At 34.8% G+C, this 20,273-nt stretch overlaps 1 protein-coding gene across 3 annotated transcripts in view; it reads left to right on the plus strand.

Annotated features, from left to right (window-relative positions):
* The window catches only part of LOC150078025 (uncharacterized), a 442,574-nt gene extending 431,248 nt beyond the window's left edge, over positions 1-11,326 (plus strand). For 2 of the 3 annotated variants that reach the window (XM_090384338.1, XM_090384339.1), the window contains exon 18: positions 11,175-11,326. In XM_090384338.1, coding sequence (XP_090240464.1) covers positions 11,175-11,258 — 84 coding nt within the window. In that variant the 3' untranslated portion in view covers positions 11,259-11,326. The remainder of the gene's footprint in view (positions 1-11,174) is intronic. The other variant, XM_090384340.1, reaches the window with a different exon arrangement.
* Positions 11,327-20,273: the final 8,947 nt, after the last annotated feature.

A 20,273-nucleotide genomic window follows, 5' to 3' on the forward strand; every position in this document is an offset into this window, starting at 1 on the left:
AAGGAATGCAAAACTGGAATTTTGTGGAGTACAATGTGTACAGGAATTATAGACAGGATAGGAAGGGAGGGGGAGTTATGCTATTAGTTAAGAAACACAAAATCCAAGGAAGCGCAGCCAGTCGACATCGCTGGACAGTGCAGCGTCAAGTCAGTTTGATGTGACATAAGCACTGGGAGATCAAAATTGAGAGGAGTGTGTTATAGGCCTAATGATTCTGATGAGTATAATAAAAAAACTGTACAGGGAAATAGAGTGGGTCAGTAAATCAGAGAGTCTTGTAGTGGGGGATTTTAATTTCCCAGATATTGACTGGAATTTGTGGCTTGGTCACTCACACACTTGTAAGGCTTTTGTTTATTAATTGGTGATTGTTTTCTACCTCAGCATGTTCGGGAGGCAGCTAGAGGGAGTAATACTCTTGATCTGATTATCAGTAGAGTAGTGATTCTTCATGGAGTCAAGAGCAGTATCTGTAGATAAAGGAACCAACAAGGCAGTGATTACAGTGTGCTGAAGTGGGATTTACTTAAAGAGGTAACTACTATCAGGGGTAAAGGGAAGGGTTTTTGCTTTCGTAAAGGTGACTATGGTGGTCTGAGACAGTATTTAAATTCTATACGGTGGGACTAACTGATGATGTTACCAACAGCAAATTCAAAATGGGAAGCAGTCAAAGAATTAATCTTGGAAGCTATTACGCTTACATACCAACTAAGAAATATTGTTCAAGGTTTAGGCCTAAATGGATGTCTGATGAACTAATGAGACAAGTGGCAGAGAAGAAAAATGCATGGGATACATATATAAGCTGTTTAAGATAACTTATATCTTAGACAGATATAGGTTAAAGACAAATTATGAGAAATCCTTGGCAAAGGATGCAAAGAAAAACAACAAAGAGTTCTTTGCCTATGTAAACTCTAGAAGGAAAGGGATGAATCAGATTGTCCACTGGATATTAATGGTTCAACTGTTGATGATCCAGCTCAGGTGGCTAACAAATTAAATGAGTATTTTGCATCTACATTCGCACATGAGGAGTTATTCGGGGAGGGGAATGGCAGAGGTGAATAAAACTCTAGCAGTGAAGCTAGATGGTTTTGTAATAACTGAGAGTAAAGTGAAGGAGAAATTGTTGAAGATAAACATAAAAAAGTTACCTGACATGGATGGGATCTATCCAGTTATATTAAAGGAGGCAGCAAAGGAAGTAAGCAAACCCTTAGCCATAATTATGGGAGCTTCCTTGGACTCAGGGGAGTTACCCATGGACTGGAGATGTGCAAATGTGACTTCAATTCACAAAGGGCGACAAAAGTAATTATAGACCTGTCAGTTTAACTTCTGTTCCAGGGAAATTAATGGAGGCACTTATTAAAGTAGCACTGTAGTATCATCTAGACAAGACTTCAATTATAGCTCGGACACAGCATGGTTTTGTTAAAGGGGAAGTCTTGTCTGACCAATTTGATTGGATACTATGATGTGGTCACAAAGGAACTGGATGCAGGGAATGACTTTAATATCATATAGATCTTAGAAAGGCTTTTGATACTGTTGCACATGGAAGACTGCTGCATAAATTGGAGCAGTGTGGCATTGGAGGCAAACTGCTGCTATGGATATAGGGATGGTTGAGTGGGAGACGAGAGAGAGTAATCAATGGACGCTGCTCATCGTGGACTAATGTTATTAGTGGAGTCCCTCGGGGTTCAGTTTTGGGTCCATTGTTGTTTTCTATATTTATAAATGATATTGATGTGCTATATCAGGCTTAAGGTCCACGTTTGCAGACGATATGAAGGTTGGCAGGGCTGTTAATGACACTAATGACAGTACGCTGCTGCTGCAACAGGATCTAGAAAAGTTGAGCAGATGGGCTGAGAGGTGGCAAATGAAGTTTAACATTGACAAATATAAAGTACTACATATGGAAAGCAGTAACCCTGGAGTAATTGTGCAGGCAGATACAAAGTTTTCTGAGCAGTGCAGACGGTCTGCAAGATATACAGGAATTTTTCTAGCAGGGATAAGGAGGTGATTATCTCCTTGTATAAAGCAATGGTCAGGCCACACCTTATACAGGTCTGGAGGCCTCATTTTAAGAAGGATCTAGAGCTGTTGGAATGAGTACAGAGAAGGGCAACAAGATTAGTGAATGGAATGATGGGTTGCTCTTACGAAGAAAGGCTTGAAGTTTTGCAGATTACAGTGTCTGGAGACTAGGCACCTGCATGGTGATCTGATTGTTGTGTGTATAAAGCCTTGAATGGGTTGAGCATGCTTAGTGCTGATGGGATTCTTCCTCTTGCTCAGAATAATCACCTGAGAGGGCATAAATTCGAATTGGGAATAGACAGTTGTAGGATAGATGTATGGAAGTTTGCCTTTAGCCAGCGTGTAGTTCATTGGTGGAACAGACCTCCATCCTTTGTTGTGGAAGTTGATAGCCTAAATAAATTTAAGGCTGAGCTGGACAGGTATTTGAAATGAATGGAGGGGTGAAACGGGAGTGGTTTTTTTTTTTTTTTTTTTTTATTGGCTGATACTGCATAAGCTTGCTTTCTTGCATCATATGCCTCTACTAATGCTAATGTTGTGTATGAACTATAATTGTAGTTTTGTCTAGATGATTCTGCATTACTTCTTTAACCAGTGACTCCATTATTTTCCCTGGAACAGAAGTTAAACTAACAGGTCTGTAATTACTCATGTCACTCTTTGATTTCCCCTTTGTGAATTGGGGATACATTTGCACTTCACCAGTCTGTGGGGATCTATGATGATGCTACCAAGGATGCTCTCATAATGATAGCTAAGGTTTGCTTATTTCCTTTGCTGACTCCCTTAATATAATTGGATACCCCAGGTGCCTTTCTTATGATTAACTTCAACAATTTCTCTTCCACTTTCCTCTCGGTTATTACAAAATCATTTAGCTCCTTGTTAGAGTTTGATAAACCTCTGGCAATCACTTCCCCAGCAGGGATGGCTCATTGGTAGCACTGCAGAACTGCAGCACCCCCAACTTTTTAAATATAAATATACAGTCAACGGAGTTACATGCAATTTTGTGAAGAACAATGCAACACAGTGGATACCCCAGGTGCCTTTCTTATGATTAACTTCAACAATTTCTCTTCCACTTTCCTCTCGGTTATTACAAAATCATTTAGCTCCTTGTTAGAGTTTGATAAACCTCTGGCAATCACTTCCCCAGCAGGGATGGCTCATTGGTAGCACTGCAGAACTGCAGCACCCCCAACTTTTTAAATATAAATATACAGTCAACGGAGTTACATGCAATTTTGTGAAGAACAATGCAACACAGTGAATATTTTTATTAATAGGTACCGCATATAGTATACTCATCCTCTATTTCCAATAATCATTTCAATAATAAATGAATAAAAAGAAGAGATCGTTTTCAACTTTGAAGTTTAACCGTAGTGGAACTGTACACTAAGCAGTTCTACATTTAGGCCCCAGTGGTTGAGTTAATGCTTGGTTGGCAGTTTGTCAATACGCAATTTTAGAGGTGATAAAATGAGTCATAAGAACTGTGGAGTGAGCAGTGCCAATTTGAACAATGCACCAAACTCGAATGAAAAAGTTATTAATCTAGTTTCAACAAATATAAACCGAAGAATGGATTTTATTTTTACATAAAATTTCGAGATTACCAAAGTCTGTTAATGGAAAGTGTCCAGTTAATGTTTTGTAGTATTTTTAACTTGCTTATTATTATTACCATCTATGTCTACATGTCTTATAACCAAGGCAATTTAATGTTACTTGAATAAACAGCAACCCCATACATCAGAGTCATGAGCCGCCACTGTTCCCTATAGAGTACTTCATGTGTGAATATAGATGCAAAATACTCATTAAATTTTTCAGCTACCTGAGCAGGATCAACAGTCAAATCATCAACAGGACCAATCTGATTCATCCCCTTCCTTCTTTAGTTTACGTAAATAAAGAAGTCTTTGCTGTTTTTCTTTGCATCCTTTGCCAAAGATTTCTTGTAATCTGCCTACTCTTGCCTAACCTCTTTTGTGACATAATTACAGACTATCTTATATCTGCCATAGGCTTCTGTGTCACGCGATAATTTATATGCATCCCATGCAATTTTCTTCTCTGCCACGAGTCACATTAGTTCATCTAACATTCACTTAGGCATAAACCTTGAACAGTATTTCTTAGTTATGACAAGCCAATAGCTTCCATGATTAATTTCTTGAATGTTTCCCATTTAGAATTTGCTGTTGATAACATCATTAGTTGATTCCATATATGGCTTCTTCCTGATAATTGTCGGGAAAAAATTGTAATTTTAAAATTCCCGATTCTGGGGAAAAGCAAAAACATTTTCCGAGAAATTTAGATTTTTTTTTGATTTTTGGAATATACAAACTGCTAGGCTTGGTAGTTTATTTTAAAATGCCTAATTTTTATTTAAATATAGTTGCAAATAACCATTTCATTTTCTTTATATAATTTTGTGATCTATATTCTCATCAATTCAGAAAAATACCGTGCTTTCGCCACAAGAAAAGCAATAGTTTCAGGGTAAAATAATTGTGTATTCTCTAAGATTTTCATAATTCTAGTCCTTCTATGTGTGTCAGTGAATGCACAGCATAAAGTAATAGTTAAGTGTTAATTGTGACTGAATTGCTTTACACAAATTAAAGCTTTCTTATCTACGGAAGGATGGATATTCAAAAATCGCCGAAGATACATTTAACTGCTTAAAACCAGTGCGACCCGCAGTTGAAGCAATAAATGATCATAAGTGAGTACAATAAACAACTGTACAGGGAAATAGAGTGGGCAAGTAAATCAGAGTGTCTTAGAATTTGTGGGTTGGTCACTCACACACTAGCAAGGCTTTTGTGGATTTATTGGATGATTGTTTTCTATAGCAGCACGTTCGGCAGGCAACTAGAGGGAATACTCTTTATCTGATTATCAATAGTGACACTGTTTAAATTCTATACGGTGGGACCAACTAATGATGTTACCAACAGCAAATTCAAAATGGGAAGCATTCAAAGAATTAATTTTGTAAGCCACTAGGCTTTTCATACCAACTAAGAAATATGGTTCAAGGTTTTGGCCTAAATGGATGTCGGATGAACTATCCAGACATATGGTAGAGAAGAAAAATGCATGGGATACATATAAATTAATGGAAGCCTATGATAGATATAAGCTGGTCTGTAACCAAGTCACAAAGGCCGATTACGAGAAATTTTTGGAAAAGGATGCAAAGAAAAACAAAAACAGCAAAGAGTTCTTTACTTATGTAAACTCTAGAAGGAAGTGGATCACCGCGCAGGTGCCTAGCTTCAGCCAGTGCAATTTGCAGAACTTAAGCCTCTCTTGGTATGAGGATCCCTTTACTGGAACAATATAGCCTTAGTTGATGAATCCTGCTCAGGTAGCTAACAAACTAAATGAGTATTTTGCATCTACATTCCCAAATGAAGAGTTATTCAAGGAGGGGAATGCCAGAGGTGAATTAAATTCTAGCAGTGAGCTAGATGATTTTGTAATAACTGAGAGCAAAGTGGAGGAGAAATTGTTGAAGATAAACATAAGAAAGGCACCTGGGGTAGTAGTAGTACTAGTAGTAGTAGTAGTAGCAGTGGCATGTGATGCAAGAAAGCAAGTGTATGAGCTTATGCAGCATCAGCCAAAAAAAAAAAAAATCACACCATTCCCTCCCAATGCCTGTCCAGTTCCTCCTTAAATTTATTCAACTTCCACGGCAGATGGAAGTTTGCTAAAGGCAAATTTCCGCATATCTATTCTATGTGTCTTTTCTTAATTTGAATTTATGCCCCCTTAGGTTCGTAAACTGAACAAGTGAAAGGATCCCATCAGAATTCAGTGTGCTCAACCCATTCAAGGCCTTATACACCTCAATCAGATCACCGCGCAGGTGCCTAGCTTCAGCCAGTGCAATTTGCAGAACTTAAGCCTCTCTTGGTATGAGGATCCCTTCATTCCCCTCCCTAGATAGATCCCATCCGGGTGGATGGGATCTATCCAGATATATTAAAAGAGGCAGCAAAGGAAGTAAGCAAAGCCGTACCCATAATTATGAGAGCTTCCTTGGACTCAGGGGAGGTACCCACGAACTGGAGATGTGCAAATGTGACTCCAATTCACAAATGAGGATCAAAGGGCAACAACTAATTAAACACCTGTTAGTTTAACTTCTGTTCCATGGAAATTAATGGAGGCACTGGTTAAAGTAACACTGCAGGATCATCTAGACAAGACTTTAGTTATAGCTCGGACACAGCATGGGTTTGTTAAGGGGAAGTCTTGTCTTGACCAATTTGATTGGATACTATGATGTGGTCACAAAGGAACTGGATGCAGGTAATAATTTTATCATATATTTGGACCTTAGAAAGGCTTTTGATACTGTTGCACATGGAAGACTGCTGCACAAATTGGAGCAGTGTGGCATTGGAGGCAATTTGCTGCTCAGAAAACTTAATATCTGCCTGCACAATAACCCCAGGTCCCTTTTCATTCTCTACCACTTTCAGTGTTGTGCCACATAGTCGATACGTTACTCTGGGGTTACTGCTTCTGATATGCAGTACTTTACATTTGTCAATGTTAAACTTCAGTTGTCACTTCTCAGCCAATTCACCTAACTTTTCTAAAATCTGTTGCAGTAGCATACTGTCTTTACTGTCATTAACAATCCTACCAACTTTTGCATCATCTGCAAACTTGGACATTAAACCTGATATACCTTCATCGATATCATTAATGAATACATAAAACAACAATGGGCCCAGCACCGAACCCTGAGGAACTCCACTAATAATATTAGTATATGTATAGCAGTGTCCATTTATCACCACTCTCTGCTGTACCCCACTCATCCATCCCTTTAGGCGCCTCTGTAGCCAGGTGGGAAGGAGCAGCAGTGCGTAGCATATGCTTCTTGATTAGACCGAGGTTCGAGCCCATCACCACCAAATACGGAGGATGTGGAAAGGTCAGGGAATGACCACCGCATATCCCGGAACAATATAGCCTTAGTTCCTAATGCTCCTAAAAAAAATAATCCATCCCTTTATCCATTTCAGCAACTTAATGTCATACTGCTTCAATTTGTACAGCAGTCTTCCTTGTGCAACAGTATCAAAAGCTTTACTGAAATACAAGAATATGATATCATATCATATAATATATTTTTTGCATCCAGTTGCTTTGTGACCACATCGTAGTATCAAATCAAATTGGTCAGACAAGACTTCCCCTTAACAAACCCATGCTGTGTCTGAACTATTACTGCAGTCTTGTCTAGATGTTCCTGCATGACATCTGTAACCAGTGACTCAATTATTTTCCCCAGAACAGAAGTTAAACTAACAGGTCTCTAATTATTTCATTCACCCTTTGAAACCCCTCTGGAAATTGTGAATACATTTGCACATCTTCACTCCATGGGAATTTCCCCTGAATCTATGGATGCTCTCTTAATTATGGCTAAGGGTTTGCTTACTTCCCTTGCTGCCTAATTCAATAGAACTGGATAGATTCCATCATCCCCAGGTGCCTTTTTTGTGTTAACTTCAACAATTTCTCCTCCAATTTGTTCTCAGTCATTACAAAATCATTTAGCTCCGTGTTAGTGTTTAATAAACTTCTGTCCTCTCCTTCCTTACAGAATTCCTCATGTGTGAATGTAGATGCAAAATAGTCATCAGTTTGTCAGCTATCTGAGCAGGATCATCATCGAATCAACATCAAGTGGACCAATCTGATTCATCCCCTTCCTTCTAGAGTTAACATAAGTAAGGAAGTCTTTGTTGTTTTTCTTTGCATCCTTTGCCAAGGCTCGTTCTCAGCTTCTGCTTTCCTAACCTCCTTTGTGACTTGATTACAGACTAGCTTATATCTGCCATAGGCTTCTGTGTCACCTGATAATTTATATGCATTCCATGCGTTTTTATTCTCTGCCACAAGCCTCATTAGTTCATCTGACATCTATTTAGGCCTAAATCTTTAACAGTATTTCATAGTTGATATGAAAACTAGTAGCTTCCAAGATTAATTACCTGAAGGCATCCCATTTAGAATTCACTGTTTTTAACATCATCAGTTGATCCCACTGTATAGAATTCAAAAACTGCGTGAGACCACCGTAATCTCCTTTACGAAAACAAGCAACCTTCCTTTACCCTCGATAGTAGTTACATCTTTAAGTAAATCCCGCATCATTAGAGTGTGATCACTGCCACATAATGGTTCCTTTATCTGCTAATTCCTAATGCACGAGACATCACTGCTGATAATCAGATCAAAAGTATTACTCCCTCTGGTTGCCCCTCGAACATGTTGCCATAGAAAACAATCCTCCAATAAATCAACAAGTCTTGCTAGCATGCAAGTGACCAAACACAAATTGCAGTCAGTATTTGGAAAGTTAAAATCCCCCATTACAAGACATTCTGATTTACTGGCCCATTATTTCTCTGCACAATCGTTTGTGGTACTCATCAGAGTCATTGGGTCTATAACAGTAATTATAGACCTGTGAGTTTAACTTCTGTTCCAGGAAAATTAATGGAGGCACTGGTTAAAGCAGCACTACAGGATCATCTAGACAAGACTTCAGTTATAGCTCGGACAAAGCATGGTTTTGTTAAGGGAAAGTCTTGCCTGACCAGTTTGATTGGATACTATGATGCAGGGAATAACTTTGATATTATATACTTGGATCTTAGAAAGGCTTTGATACTGTTGCACATGGAAGACTGCTGCACAAATTGGAGCAGTGTGGCATTGGAGGCGAATTGCTGCTATGGATAAAGGGGTTGTTGAGGGGGAGAAGACAGAGAGTGGTAATGAATGGACACTGCTCATCGTGGACTAATGTTATTAGTGGAGTCCCTCAGGGTTCAGTGTTGGGTCCATTATTATTTTCTATATTTATATATAATATTGATGATGGTATATCAAGCTTAATGTCCAAGTTTGCAGACGATAAAAAGGTTGGCAGGGTTGTTAAGGACACTACTGACGCTATGCTGCTGCAACAGGATCTGGAAAGGTTGAGCAGATGGGCTGAGAGGTGGCAAATGAAGTTCAACATTGACAAATGTAAAGTACTACATATGGGAAACAGCAACCCCAGAGCAACATATCAACTCTGTGGCACTACACTGACAGTGGTAGAGAATGAAAAGGACCTGGGGCTAATTGTGCAGGCAGATATGAAGTTTTCTGAGCAGTGCAGATGGGCTGCAAAAGTAGCTCATGGTGTCTTGTCAATGATATACAGGAATTTTTCTAGCAGGGATAAGGAGGTGATTATTCCCTTGTATAAGGCAATTGTCAGGCCACACCTTGAGTACTGTATACAGGTCTTGAGGCCTCATTTCTAGAAGGATGTAGAGCTGTTGGAACGAATACAGGGAAGGACAACAAGATTAGTGAATGGAACAAAGGGTTGCTTTTAAGTTTTGCAAATTACAGTGTCTGGAGACTAGGCACCAGCGAGGTGATCTGATAGAGGTGTATAAAGCCTTGGTTTGAGCATGCCCAATGCTGATGGGATTCTTCTTCTTGCTCAGAATAATCACCTGAGAGGGCATAAATTCTAATTGAGGAAAGACATATGTAGGATAGACGTGCAGAAATTTGTGTTTAGCCAGCAGGTAGTTGGTTGGTGGAACAGACTTCCATCCCTTGTCGTGGAAGTTGATAGCCTAAATAAATTTAAGGCTCAGCTGGACAGGTATTTCGAACGAATGGAGGGGTGAAGTGGAAGTGTTTTTTTTTTTTTTTGTTTGATGCTGCATAAGCTTGCTTTCTTGCATCCTATGCCTCTACTAATGCTAATGTAAAAAATGTGCATAGTCTGTAGTATCTCAAAGTTACTGTGGTCACAGGAGTTGAAAAATGCATTTCAACTGAAATCTTTGCAGATATCAGAGATGAGGTAAAAAAAAATGAAATTCAAAGCCTTTGACAAAGTTCCCAGAGGCTTTGGATTCAATACTGTTGTTAAGGTGGTTGGTGTATAAAATCAAGCACTGGAAAATTCCTGAAGCGTAACCACTTAGCACATTTCCTGCCATATAAATTTAATAGAAACCATTCAATGTGCTGTAATTTCAGAATGTTGAAAAAAAATCAACATTCCAAAAATTTGTAAATAATGGTTGAAAATTAAAAGTTTGGAATTCATTGCTAGAAGTGAACACTTACTTTTGTGCTGAACTGTAAATCAGAACAAATCTTTAAATTTTATTAAAAGTTTATTTATATACAACATCAACACAAGTAAAGCACAAATAAAACTATCAAGTCTATAAACAGAAACTAAACACTACTGCAAAAGCATTCAGTCAATGTGCCAATACTGAGTAGGTGTTTAATTTCATGTACCTTTATGTTTACGGCATTCGTTGGTTGACTGTTGACCACTTAAGAATGATCATTCCTGTGTTTTATCAGCACTTGGGTGCCTTTTGAACTCAGGTATGCACTGCAACACATCACTTAGAGTGCCGTTTTATGCTTATATGCATAAAGGCAGCGAACATGTTAATCAAGTCTTTTTCATATAAATTCCATTTTCCATAGAAAGGTATTACAAAAATGTCAATGTGTTTGCGTTTATAAAATTTGCTTCCAGGCAAACAAAATATCTGAGAAGTTATAAGGCAAAATTCCACTGCCTGGAAATGTTTGTAATTAAAACATGCAATTCCTTACTTTGCTGTCTGAATTCACAAAGTTGTCAAAATATCTTTTATACTTTCCAGTTTCAGGCCTGAAACATATCCAGCAGTCCTGTTTGGATTGTAATCCTCATTTTCCTGTACTACCAATTTGTAGAAACACAGAGATTTCTAAAGTACAATTATCTAAGTGTCTCTAGTAATGAAAATAAATGTATGCACTCAAAGACAAGGAACTAAACTTTGTTAAGTTTTTGATTTTTATAACAGAGCCTCAAAGGAAACAGCGATGAGGCTTTGTTGTAAAATTCCTTCTGTGCTCCTGAGCTATTAAAATTATAATACCACAGTTCTTTTCCATAATCCTATACTGCATTTCTTTATTTTACTATATGCATTATTTATATTACAAGATGTATTAATATAACTTTTTGCTTTCAGGGAAAAGCTCTAGGTCAAATACTGTTGGATTTTCCTCTGACACACATGCCTCTGAAAGAAGACATAATTAAAAACCACAATTGATGATTATAATTCTTATAAAACTTTATGAATTAAAACTTCATCTTCATACAGTATTGAAATAATTTAATGCCTCTCAAAATAAATTTATACAATATAAAATATGCAGTTTTACTATGTTTATAAAATATATATTATAGATATATAAAATATGATAATGTAAGTTGTGTAGTTGTCATTGCATAAATTAGAAATACAGGATAGAAGGTAAAATAAAATGTAAGAATAAAAGTATAAAAAAATTGAATACCTAAGTGGGTTGGCTTATTGAACAATTAAGTGCAGAAAATTATTAAATAAATAAACAGTATTAAAAAGTTCAAAAAGTAAAGATTAACAAGGAATTATTATAATAAATGATTGGCCATAATTATAAGAGTATCATTAAATTCAGGAGCAGTTCCTATAGATTGGAGGTGTGAAAATCCTTTTCACAAAGAGAACAGACAGTGATGTCAGCAGTTGTAGACCTATAAGTTTGACTTCTGTTCCTAAGAAAATAATGGAGTGAATGGTTAGTTTTTCAGGATCATCTTAACAGGAATGGAATTATACAGAAATCATAGCATAGGTTTGTTAAGGATGGGGGGATGTCCCTGTCTGACCAATGTGATAAGCTACTATAATGCAGTAACAAAGGAACTGGATGAAAAAAAAAATTTGACATTGTATATTTAGATTTCAATAAAGCTTTTGCCACTGTTTCACACAAAAGTCTGTTGTACAAATTTGGCAGTGTGGAAATGGAAAAAAGAGTGAGAACTAAACAAATGTTATCAGATCCATTCGAAGTTCGTTATGTCTGATCCAGGTCAAGCTATATTGGTTTTGTGCCACTTGCTTCAATTGATGAAAAAAAAACTTTGATATGTAACATGCCAAACAAAAATCTGACCAAAAATGCTGTAGAAAGAGAAATACCTATATTTCTTTGCTGGTACAGCTTGGAATGAGTGCAGGTGTGCACACATCCACCCACACCAATATGATGTTTCATAAACAAATACATTATCACCATGGTCCATAATTTTACCAATTACTTATATTGCTCTAAGAATTCTTCTGACCATTCTGTCACTGTAGCACAATGAACTGATTAACAACATGGCTATTGTATTGATTAAAATATATCATCATTCTTCTCTTCTTGGTGATTCGCTTCTACTTTTGACTCTCTCTCTCTCTCTCTCTCTCTCTCTCTCTCTCTCTCTCTCTCTCTCTCTCGGGGTAATTCGGGAATTTTTTTGGTTTGTGCAATATAGCTAATAATAATAATAATAATAAAAAATGAAGTTGCCAGAAAACTGGTTTATATGGAAATTACAACCAATTCTGTATGCATTAAAGCTCATAAGATTTATTTATAAGTTATTAGCTTACAGTATTGGTTATGCAGATTTTTTATTTATTACTTTTAAGAAGTTATTGTGTAATAAATAATATTTTGAAATTAGTAATTCATTATTTGCCATGACCCTTGGCTATCCTAAAATTCTATTTTCATTAATCAGAAATCAGAAATTTTGAAATCAGATTTTCAACAAAATAATGTAAAGAAAATAGTCCTCCACTGCAAGTGATGGTTAGAAGAGGGAAGAGTCATGCAGACTTAGCTTAAACTATAGCACCCACTGGTGCACTGTAAGGCTGATCCTGCATCTGTTCATAGGAATCACATTTTCCATGCACTTAACAGGCTGAGCCATTACAGTTCTCACCAAAGCATTCTTGTTCTTCCTCCATCCTCGAGGTTGGAACAGCTATTTTTTTAATGAGCTAGGGTTCAACCTAAGTTTGGATATAGGCACAGGTATTAGCATTAGTAGAGGCATATGATGCAAGAAATTAAGCTTATACAGTATCAGCCAAAAAGAAAAAAAAATATCCTTCCCATTTCACCCATCCATTAACTCAAAATGTTTGTCTAATTCTGGCTTGAATTTATTTAAGCTGTCAACTTGCACAACGGCAGATGGAAGTTTGTTCCAGCAATCAACCACCCGCTGGCTAAAGGCAAATTTCCATACATCTATTCTACAACTGTCTTTCCTCGATTTGAATTTATGTCCCATCAGGTGATTAATCTGGGCAGGTATCCTGTTAGGTTCTCAATCAGATTTCTTAGTGAACAGTAACTTACTCTAATCTAATGGATCTGAAGCCAATTTAACATCTCTACAGTTTTCATTATAATGGGAAGAGCAATAATTTAACTTCCCCTACAATAGGAACAACTAAATAGTTGACATCCGTATATATATATGGATGTCAACTTTTTGGTTGTAAAAGGAAGGAAGGAAGTATCAAATAAGCTAATGCCGTCCAAGGCAGGCAATACTAAACCCAACAATGCACGGAGAAGAAAATAAAGAAATAATAATAAGGGGGGGGGGGAGGAGAGAGTAAGGAAATGAAAAGAAATAATGGAAGGAAGGACAAGTGAAAGGAAAGAAATAGTGGAGAGAAAAGAGATAAAAAGAGGGTGGGGGAATAGGCAAAAAATGTATTGTATAATAAATATAAAACATAAATTTAATCAAGAAAGGATGTTGTTGTACAACTCACAATCGCAGCATCTTCTTCAGGGGCCAACTGCTGGAACTGCTAGCAATAACAGCAATGTAGTGCATGTATTTTAGCAGTAACTTATATATATATATATATATATATATATATATATATATATACACACACATTCTTTTTTTCGGCCTTTATTTATTATGGTTTCTATTAATTTTTATCTAAAATTTCAATCTAATTTCATTTTATACTTAACTTGTTTTTACTCTTATTGGCATATGCAGGTAAGTCTCGACTTTACGAGTTAATTCGTTCCTAGCACGTGCTCATAAAGCGGAAACTCGTAAAGTGCAAATTTATTTCCCATAGACATAATGTTAAAAAATAGGGGTTACGTTATCAACAACAAAATTAGTTAGCTAATTAGTTTATGTTTAAACAATGATTGATTTATCCAAAGAAATGAAAATGTAGTCTGTAAAATCAAGCAAATTATAATAATAGAGAAATTATTTATGACTTAAATGTTAAAGAATGTCTATTCTTCATCATCATCATTGTTGACTAAATGCACACTCGTTGATCACTCATTATTGGCTCAGCACTCGGTTTGTTGCACAAGGAGTCGTCTTCTTCGGAAATGCTTCAAGAGGCTCTTGTTTCCAAGGTAATCTTCTCATTTCTTTATAAATTTCAATAACATGCATAAGCATTTTTTAACGAAATGCACAAATTGCAACTAACATGATTTGCTCGGAGTAACAAGTTTACGAAGCTTAAAAAAAAGGAATGAAGAGAAGATTCTGAAAATTTAATTATGTTTTTTATATGATTGAAGATTTCAGTAGAGGGGAAACACGTTTCATCATAATAACGTAAAAAAACCACACAAGTCCAGCTATTGGTATTTTCGCAAATGCAATAACATGGAGTTTACTATCCGTTTATAATTGCTTGGAGTAACAGAAAAGTCCAATAAAAGAAAGTGCAAAGAAAAAAAAAAGAAAGTGCAAATTGTTTTTATTGTTTTATAGTTGTGACCTCCAGAAACGTGCTTTAGAAAAATATCACAAAGTCGTTCAAAATTGGTTCTTATAACAGATAGTGTAGTGCATTTAATGATTTGAGTTAGAGTTATATTTCAATTTCCGAGGTCGTGGAATGAATTACCAAAAAAAAATGCGTTCACATTACGATATTTTCGTGATATGATGGTAACGGATTAATATCGTATAGCTATGCGTGTGGTTTGAAATGTGGTATTTATGAATGTTTAACGTTCTTTTTTTGTAATTAATGTTCATATTTTCAAGTTTGCCGATACTTGAAAAAAAAAAAAAAAAAAAAATCGTAAACCTGGGAACTCATAAAGCAGGAACTGTCTGTATTTTACATCAGATTGTTGTTGTTATTTTGGTTTTTAGGAGCATTAGCAACTAAGGCCATATTGCTCTTGGTATATGCAGTGGTCATTCCCTGACCTTTCCGCAGCCTCCTTATTGGTGGTCACGGGCTTGAACCCCGGTCTAATCAAGAAGCGTGTGCTATGCACTGCTGCTCCTGCCCACCTGACTACGGAGGCGCCATTTACATCAGAAATAGAGACACAGTGTTGCTGTTATTGCTTGCAATTCCGATGGTCGACACGTGACTAAGATGCTGGGGTTGTGAGTTGTATAGCAACATCCTTTCTTGATTAAATTTATTTTATGTGTACTGTATTATATAATTTTTTTTTTTACCTTTCCTACCTTCTTTCCCCTCCCCATCTCTTTTCTTCCATTATTTCTTCCCTTTCACTTGTTCTTCTTTCCATTATTTTCTTTCCATCTCCTTACTCTCTCTTTCTTTCTTTCACTCCCTTATTATTATAATTTCTTTATTTGATATATATAAATATACACGCACTTCAATCTTTGATAAACTATTGTTTAGCATAAACTTTTGTGCAAACATATTTCAAAATTTAATTTGGTATTGGTTGAGAAAATTTAATTAGTTCTTATTTCATTATTGTTGTTATTATTATAATTAGTTTTTTAATTTGCTTACTCAATTTTAATGTGCAAAATTTTTATGTTTAAAAATATTCATAGTAGTTTCTTTTTCTTCCCCACCTTTAATAATTTTTCTGTGTTAAATTAAATATTTTCTTGGGTGAAATTCTCATGTCTTATTTTTAAGAGTTAAATCTTTTAACTTATACCTAATTCTGTTTTAAATTCAGTAGTGGTATGGAGGAGGAGGGGTGTAAAAAACCTAGTTATGACTGTAGTCAATGGTCAGCATACTACATTCATAAATTATAAACAAAAAAAAAAAAATAATTATTCTGACTTTTTTTAAAATTTAATTTTAATTTGTTTGACTAACAATTTCATTATTACTAAATATTATTATTTAATTCTTGAATTGTAGGTTCAGTTATAGTTTGTCAAATGTCATTTGCCCATTTTTCAGCACATCACTTTTCTGTAGTAACTGCTACTGATTTATTCCCTCCATATGGAATATTCCCCACTACCATTGTTTACTTTGATTTTTTACATTGCAGATCTATCCAGTCTCATGTTACACAGTTCATACTTTTCTCCCAGCTTTCCAAGTGATTTTTGTACAACTCAAAAAAGTTTTTTTTTTATCTACTTTATAATGAATTCTTGGTGTTTTATGCCATGTTTCTAGGATAGAGCTATGTTACCCTGATTAGTGTAACAATAAGGACAGACTGTCCCTGTATATCCTAAAGAAATAATTGCCCATTTCTGTTCACAGAGTGAACAGAAATGGGTAATTATTTCTGAACCTGTCAGTGATGATAAATTATTGCTTTCTATATTATAGTATAATTCACATTCCTTATTATTACCACTTAGTCTAGTGCCTGAATAATGTCTTGGAATAATTATGTCAAAAAGATAGCTTGTGGTGAAGAGCTTATGCACATTGCACAGCTGTTTTTAGCCAATTTGACCATAGCTAGATTTAACAAGCAGGAGCAAACTTAATTAGTATTAATATTTTCAACCACGAGACAGCCTTTGTTGAATATATTCATATGGATTTTGTGCTTAATGATCTTTAGATCAACCTGACCTTAATAATTTCAGTTTGTTTTACCGTGAGTAACCATATTTAGCATCATGCATAAACTCTTAGTTTTTGAAAAAAAAAAAAAAGCTTAGGTATGTTATAATTACATAGACTGTCAAAAGTTTATATAGGTTTTGCAGCTTACAGTATTATTCTAGTTCACTTTCGAATTTTAAGTGTAGCATTTTTTGATTCCTTTTCATTTAAAAGTTTTAATATGTTAGCTTCTATTTTCTTTTTCTTTTTTTTTTTTATGTAACTCAATCATATAGACAGTTTGAATACATTGGTTGTTGTAATTATTACTATATCAGCAATGTAATTTGATATTGCTAAAAAGTATATTAATCAGTGTGCATATCTAGTAAAAATAATGTTTTGCTTTACTTAAAAAGTTTTTAATTCCTTTTCAGCTATATTTCTAAAATAATAACCATTAAAAATTAATATTTATTTGAATTCAAAACAGCATGGAACATAAATATTCACATTATATTTAAATTTTCATTTTAAAAAGTAAAAACAAAATATTATTTGAAATAATTGTAATCATATTTGTTTAGGCAATGAAAAAAGTATAGAAACTTGTCATGCATATTACAAATTCTAGAGCAATTTTTATAAATTTGATATACTTATTCTACAAGGTGATTTATAATTCTTTGACAGTATAATTGTTTGGTTGTGCTTATCCTTGTAAAAAATTATAGCTGCCTTTTTAACATTCATTATTCAGTTATTGCTCTACATATGAATTTCTTCCAAAAATTAAAAAAACTCCTTTTCTTTAAAAATTTCATAGGTGTATTTGAATAATATAAGAAGTGGTAATGGCATAGCATTTCTAGTTTGGCCTCTGTAGAAAAATAGTAGACATGTTATTTTGACACCTATTTGAAATGGTTTCAAATTCAAATCCCATCGATAGTAATTTATAAAATATGTAAAAATAGTATATATTATTTATTGTATAATTGTATTTATTAAAAATTGTCTATATAATATCGGTGTAGATACACCATAGTTAACCCATAAATTTGAACTACGTATGTAGTGTAAAAGGCATCATTTTAATAGTATCTCATATTGTGGGTGCCTTCACAATGAGATAGCTGGTATTGCACTACTTCAAATAAATAACGCTTCTCTAGTATAGAAGACTATTTATTTATTTTCAGCGGATACCACCACCCAGACGATCGTTTCGTCTGGGTAGTGGTATCCTCTGAAACACTGATGATGAAGCCCACTAGCTTCGAAACGATCGTCTGGGTGGTGGTATCCTCCGAAAATAAATAACAGTAGTCTTCTCTACTAGAGAAGCGTTATTTATTTGAAGTAGTGCAATACCAGATATCTCGTTAAGGCACCCACAGTATGAGATACTATTAAAACGATGCCTTTTACACTACATACATAGTTCAAATTTATGGGTTAACTATGGTGTATCTACACCGATATTATATAGTTAATTACCAAAACCCATAAGGATTATGCCTTGTGCATTTCGTTTTCAAATTAAAAATTGGATATGTCCATTTATCCATTTCTTAAACAGTCAAATTAACTGCAGAGTACAAAGAATTTAAAATAATGCATCTTAACATTAATTGTCACCTTTCTGATCTAAAATAAAACCCAGCGCACACACACACACGCACACACTGTTAATTATGACTTGAAAAGCAGTATGAGAATACATTTATCAGATAGAAAGATGGTAGCGTGAATATAATAGTTCAAATACTAAAAATGCTAAGAGGAAAAAAAAAAGCTTCTGAAAAAAAAAGTGTTTTTGTTTTAAGATTATTAAAATGTGTCAAATGCCATGCATGCGTGTTACTCAAAACCACTGCTTAATTTGATCTTTGTAGAGAACCTGAAATTTCTTTACCATTATCATAATCTTCGAACTATAGTAGATGTTAAAAAAATTACCACTGTATGTATATAATTATGGTCTTTAAAAATTTGAGTCTCTTTTTACTTGTTATATAAAATTCTTTATAATTTTTACTTGTTATATAAAATTCTTTATATCTATTTTGTAATAACCAGATCATGTTTTATATGAAATAAAGCTATTTTTATTATAGAAGTTTTTGATGTTAAACAAATAGACTCCTGAATTTCTTTTTCTTCAAAAAATTCATTTTATGGAACATTCATTGCATAATATGCCACTTCTCCATGGGGGCCCCTCCTTCCAAAATGAATTGTGGTTGTTCTGAATACCTGATGTGAATTTGAGTTAAACTCCACTTTCCCACACACACACACAAAAATTACTGCATTTCCCTACTATATATATAGTACAATTTTCAAGTGTATACCTACTCTTGAAAAAGAAAAGAAAAGTAATATACAGTTCATGAATATATAAATAAAATAATGACTCCCATTCAAAGAATGCTTCACCTAACTACCACTCTCAAGTTTCTTTAACAATGCAATCTTTCCCACAATAAATAATGACCTGTGCTTGCATTTTGAACAGCCACATTCTCTGGACCACTTGATTTTCTTCATGTGGCATATTTAACGGCAATATAGGCTAAATATACAGATACTTCCTGGCCTAGAAAAATCTATACCTACAAACTGTGAACCTTTAAGATATTATTTTATTGCAAGATAACCTTGAAATGTATGCACTTCAACTGGGAACATCTGTAATTGCTATAAAAACAATACATTTTTATAAGATGCTGTTATTTTGTTATGGGACAACTTTGAATTAATGCGTGAAAGCAATTTTTTTTTTCTGTCCACATTAAGTGAACAAAAGTTACTGTGCTCATGTTGCTTACAAATAGCAATCTAAAAAAGTTTATATATATTATTATAAAAAAAATTTATATATATTTATATATATATATATATATTACATATATTTGAGCTGACCATGATTCAAACCCATATGATTCTCTCTCTCATGAACTCCTCTGAATTTATGTTGTTCTCCCAGAGTATAAACAGAAAATTAATTTATATATTCCCTCAGCCTAATACTTCATGTATGAATTGAGAAAGTCAGAAATTTTCTGAGTTTGCATTGCTGGTTATTATTAGTTGCTAATCTTTTTCACAAGTGGCAATAAACAAATCCATAACTCAACAGCTTTTTCCCATGGCAAAAAAAATTTATGGCTCTGAGATCAGAACAGTAGGCGATTACAGTGGTCAAACATGCTACACGGGGTTATATCAACTGGAAATACAATATAAAAAAAAAAAAAAACACACAAATGGAAATTATTGGTACCAGAAAAATGGTCCAGAGCTTTATTCTCATATCCATATTGTATTTTTGTCTGTGGAAATACGTGTTCATAGAATGAGAGAACCAACTCCTCTGTCCAAGATTGGCCAACAACAGCTTTGAAGAGGAATTTAGAAATTACC

This window comes from Mastigoproctus giganteus, chromosome 11 (assembly GCF_048544385.1).
Source record: "Mastigoproctus giganteus isolate SK-2022 chromosome 11, ASM4854438v1, whole genome shotgun sequence".
NCBI classification, from domain to species: domain Eukaryota; kingdom Metazoa; phylum Arthropoda; class Arachnida; order Uropygi; family Thelyphonidae; genus Mastigoproctus; species Mastigoproctus giganteus.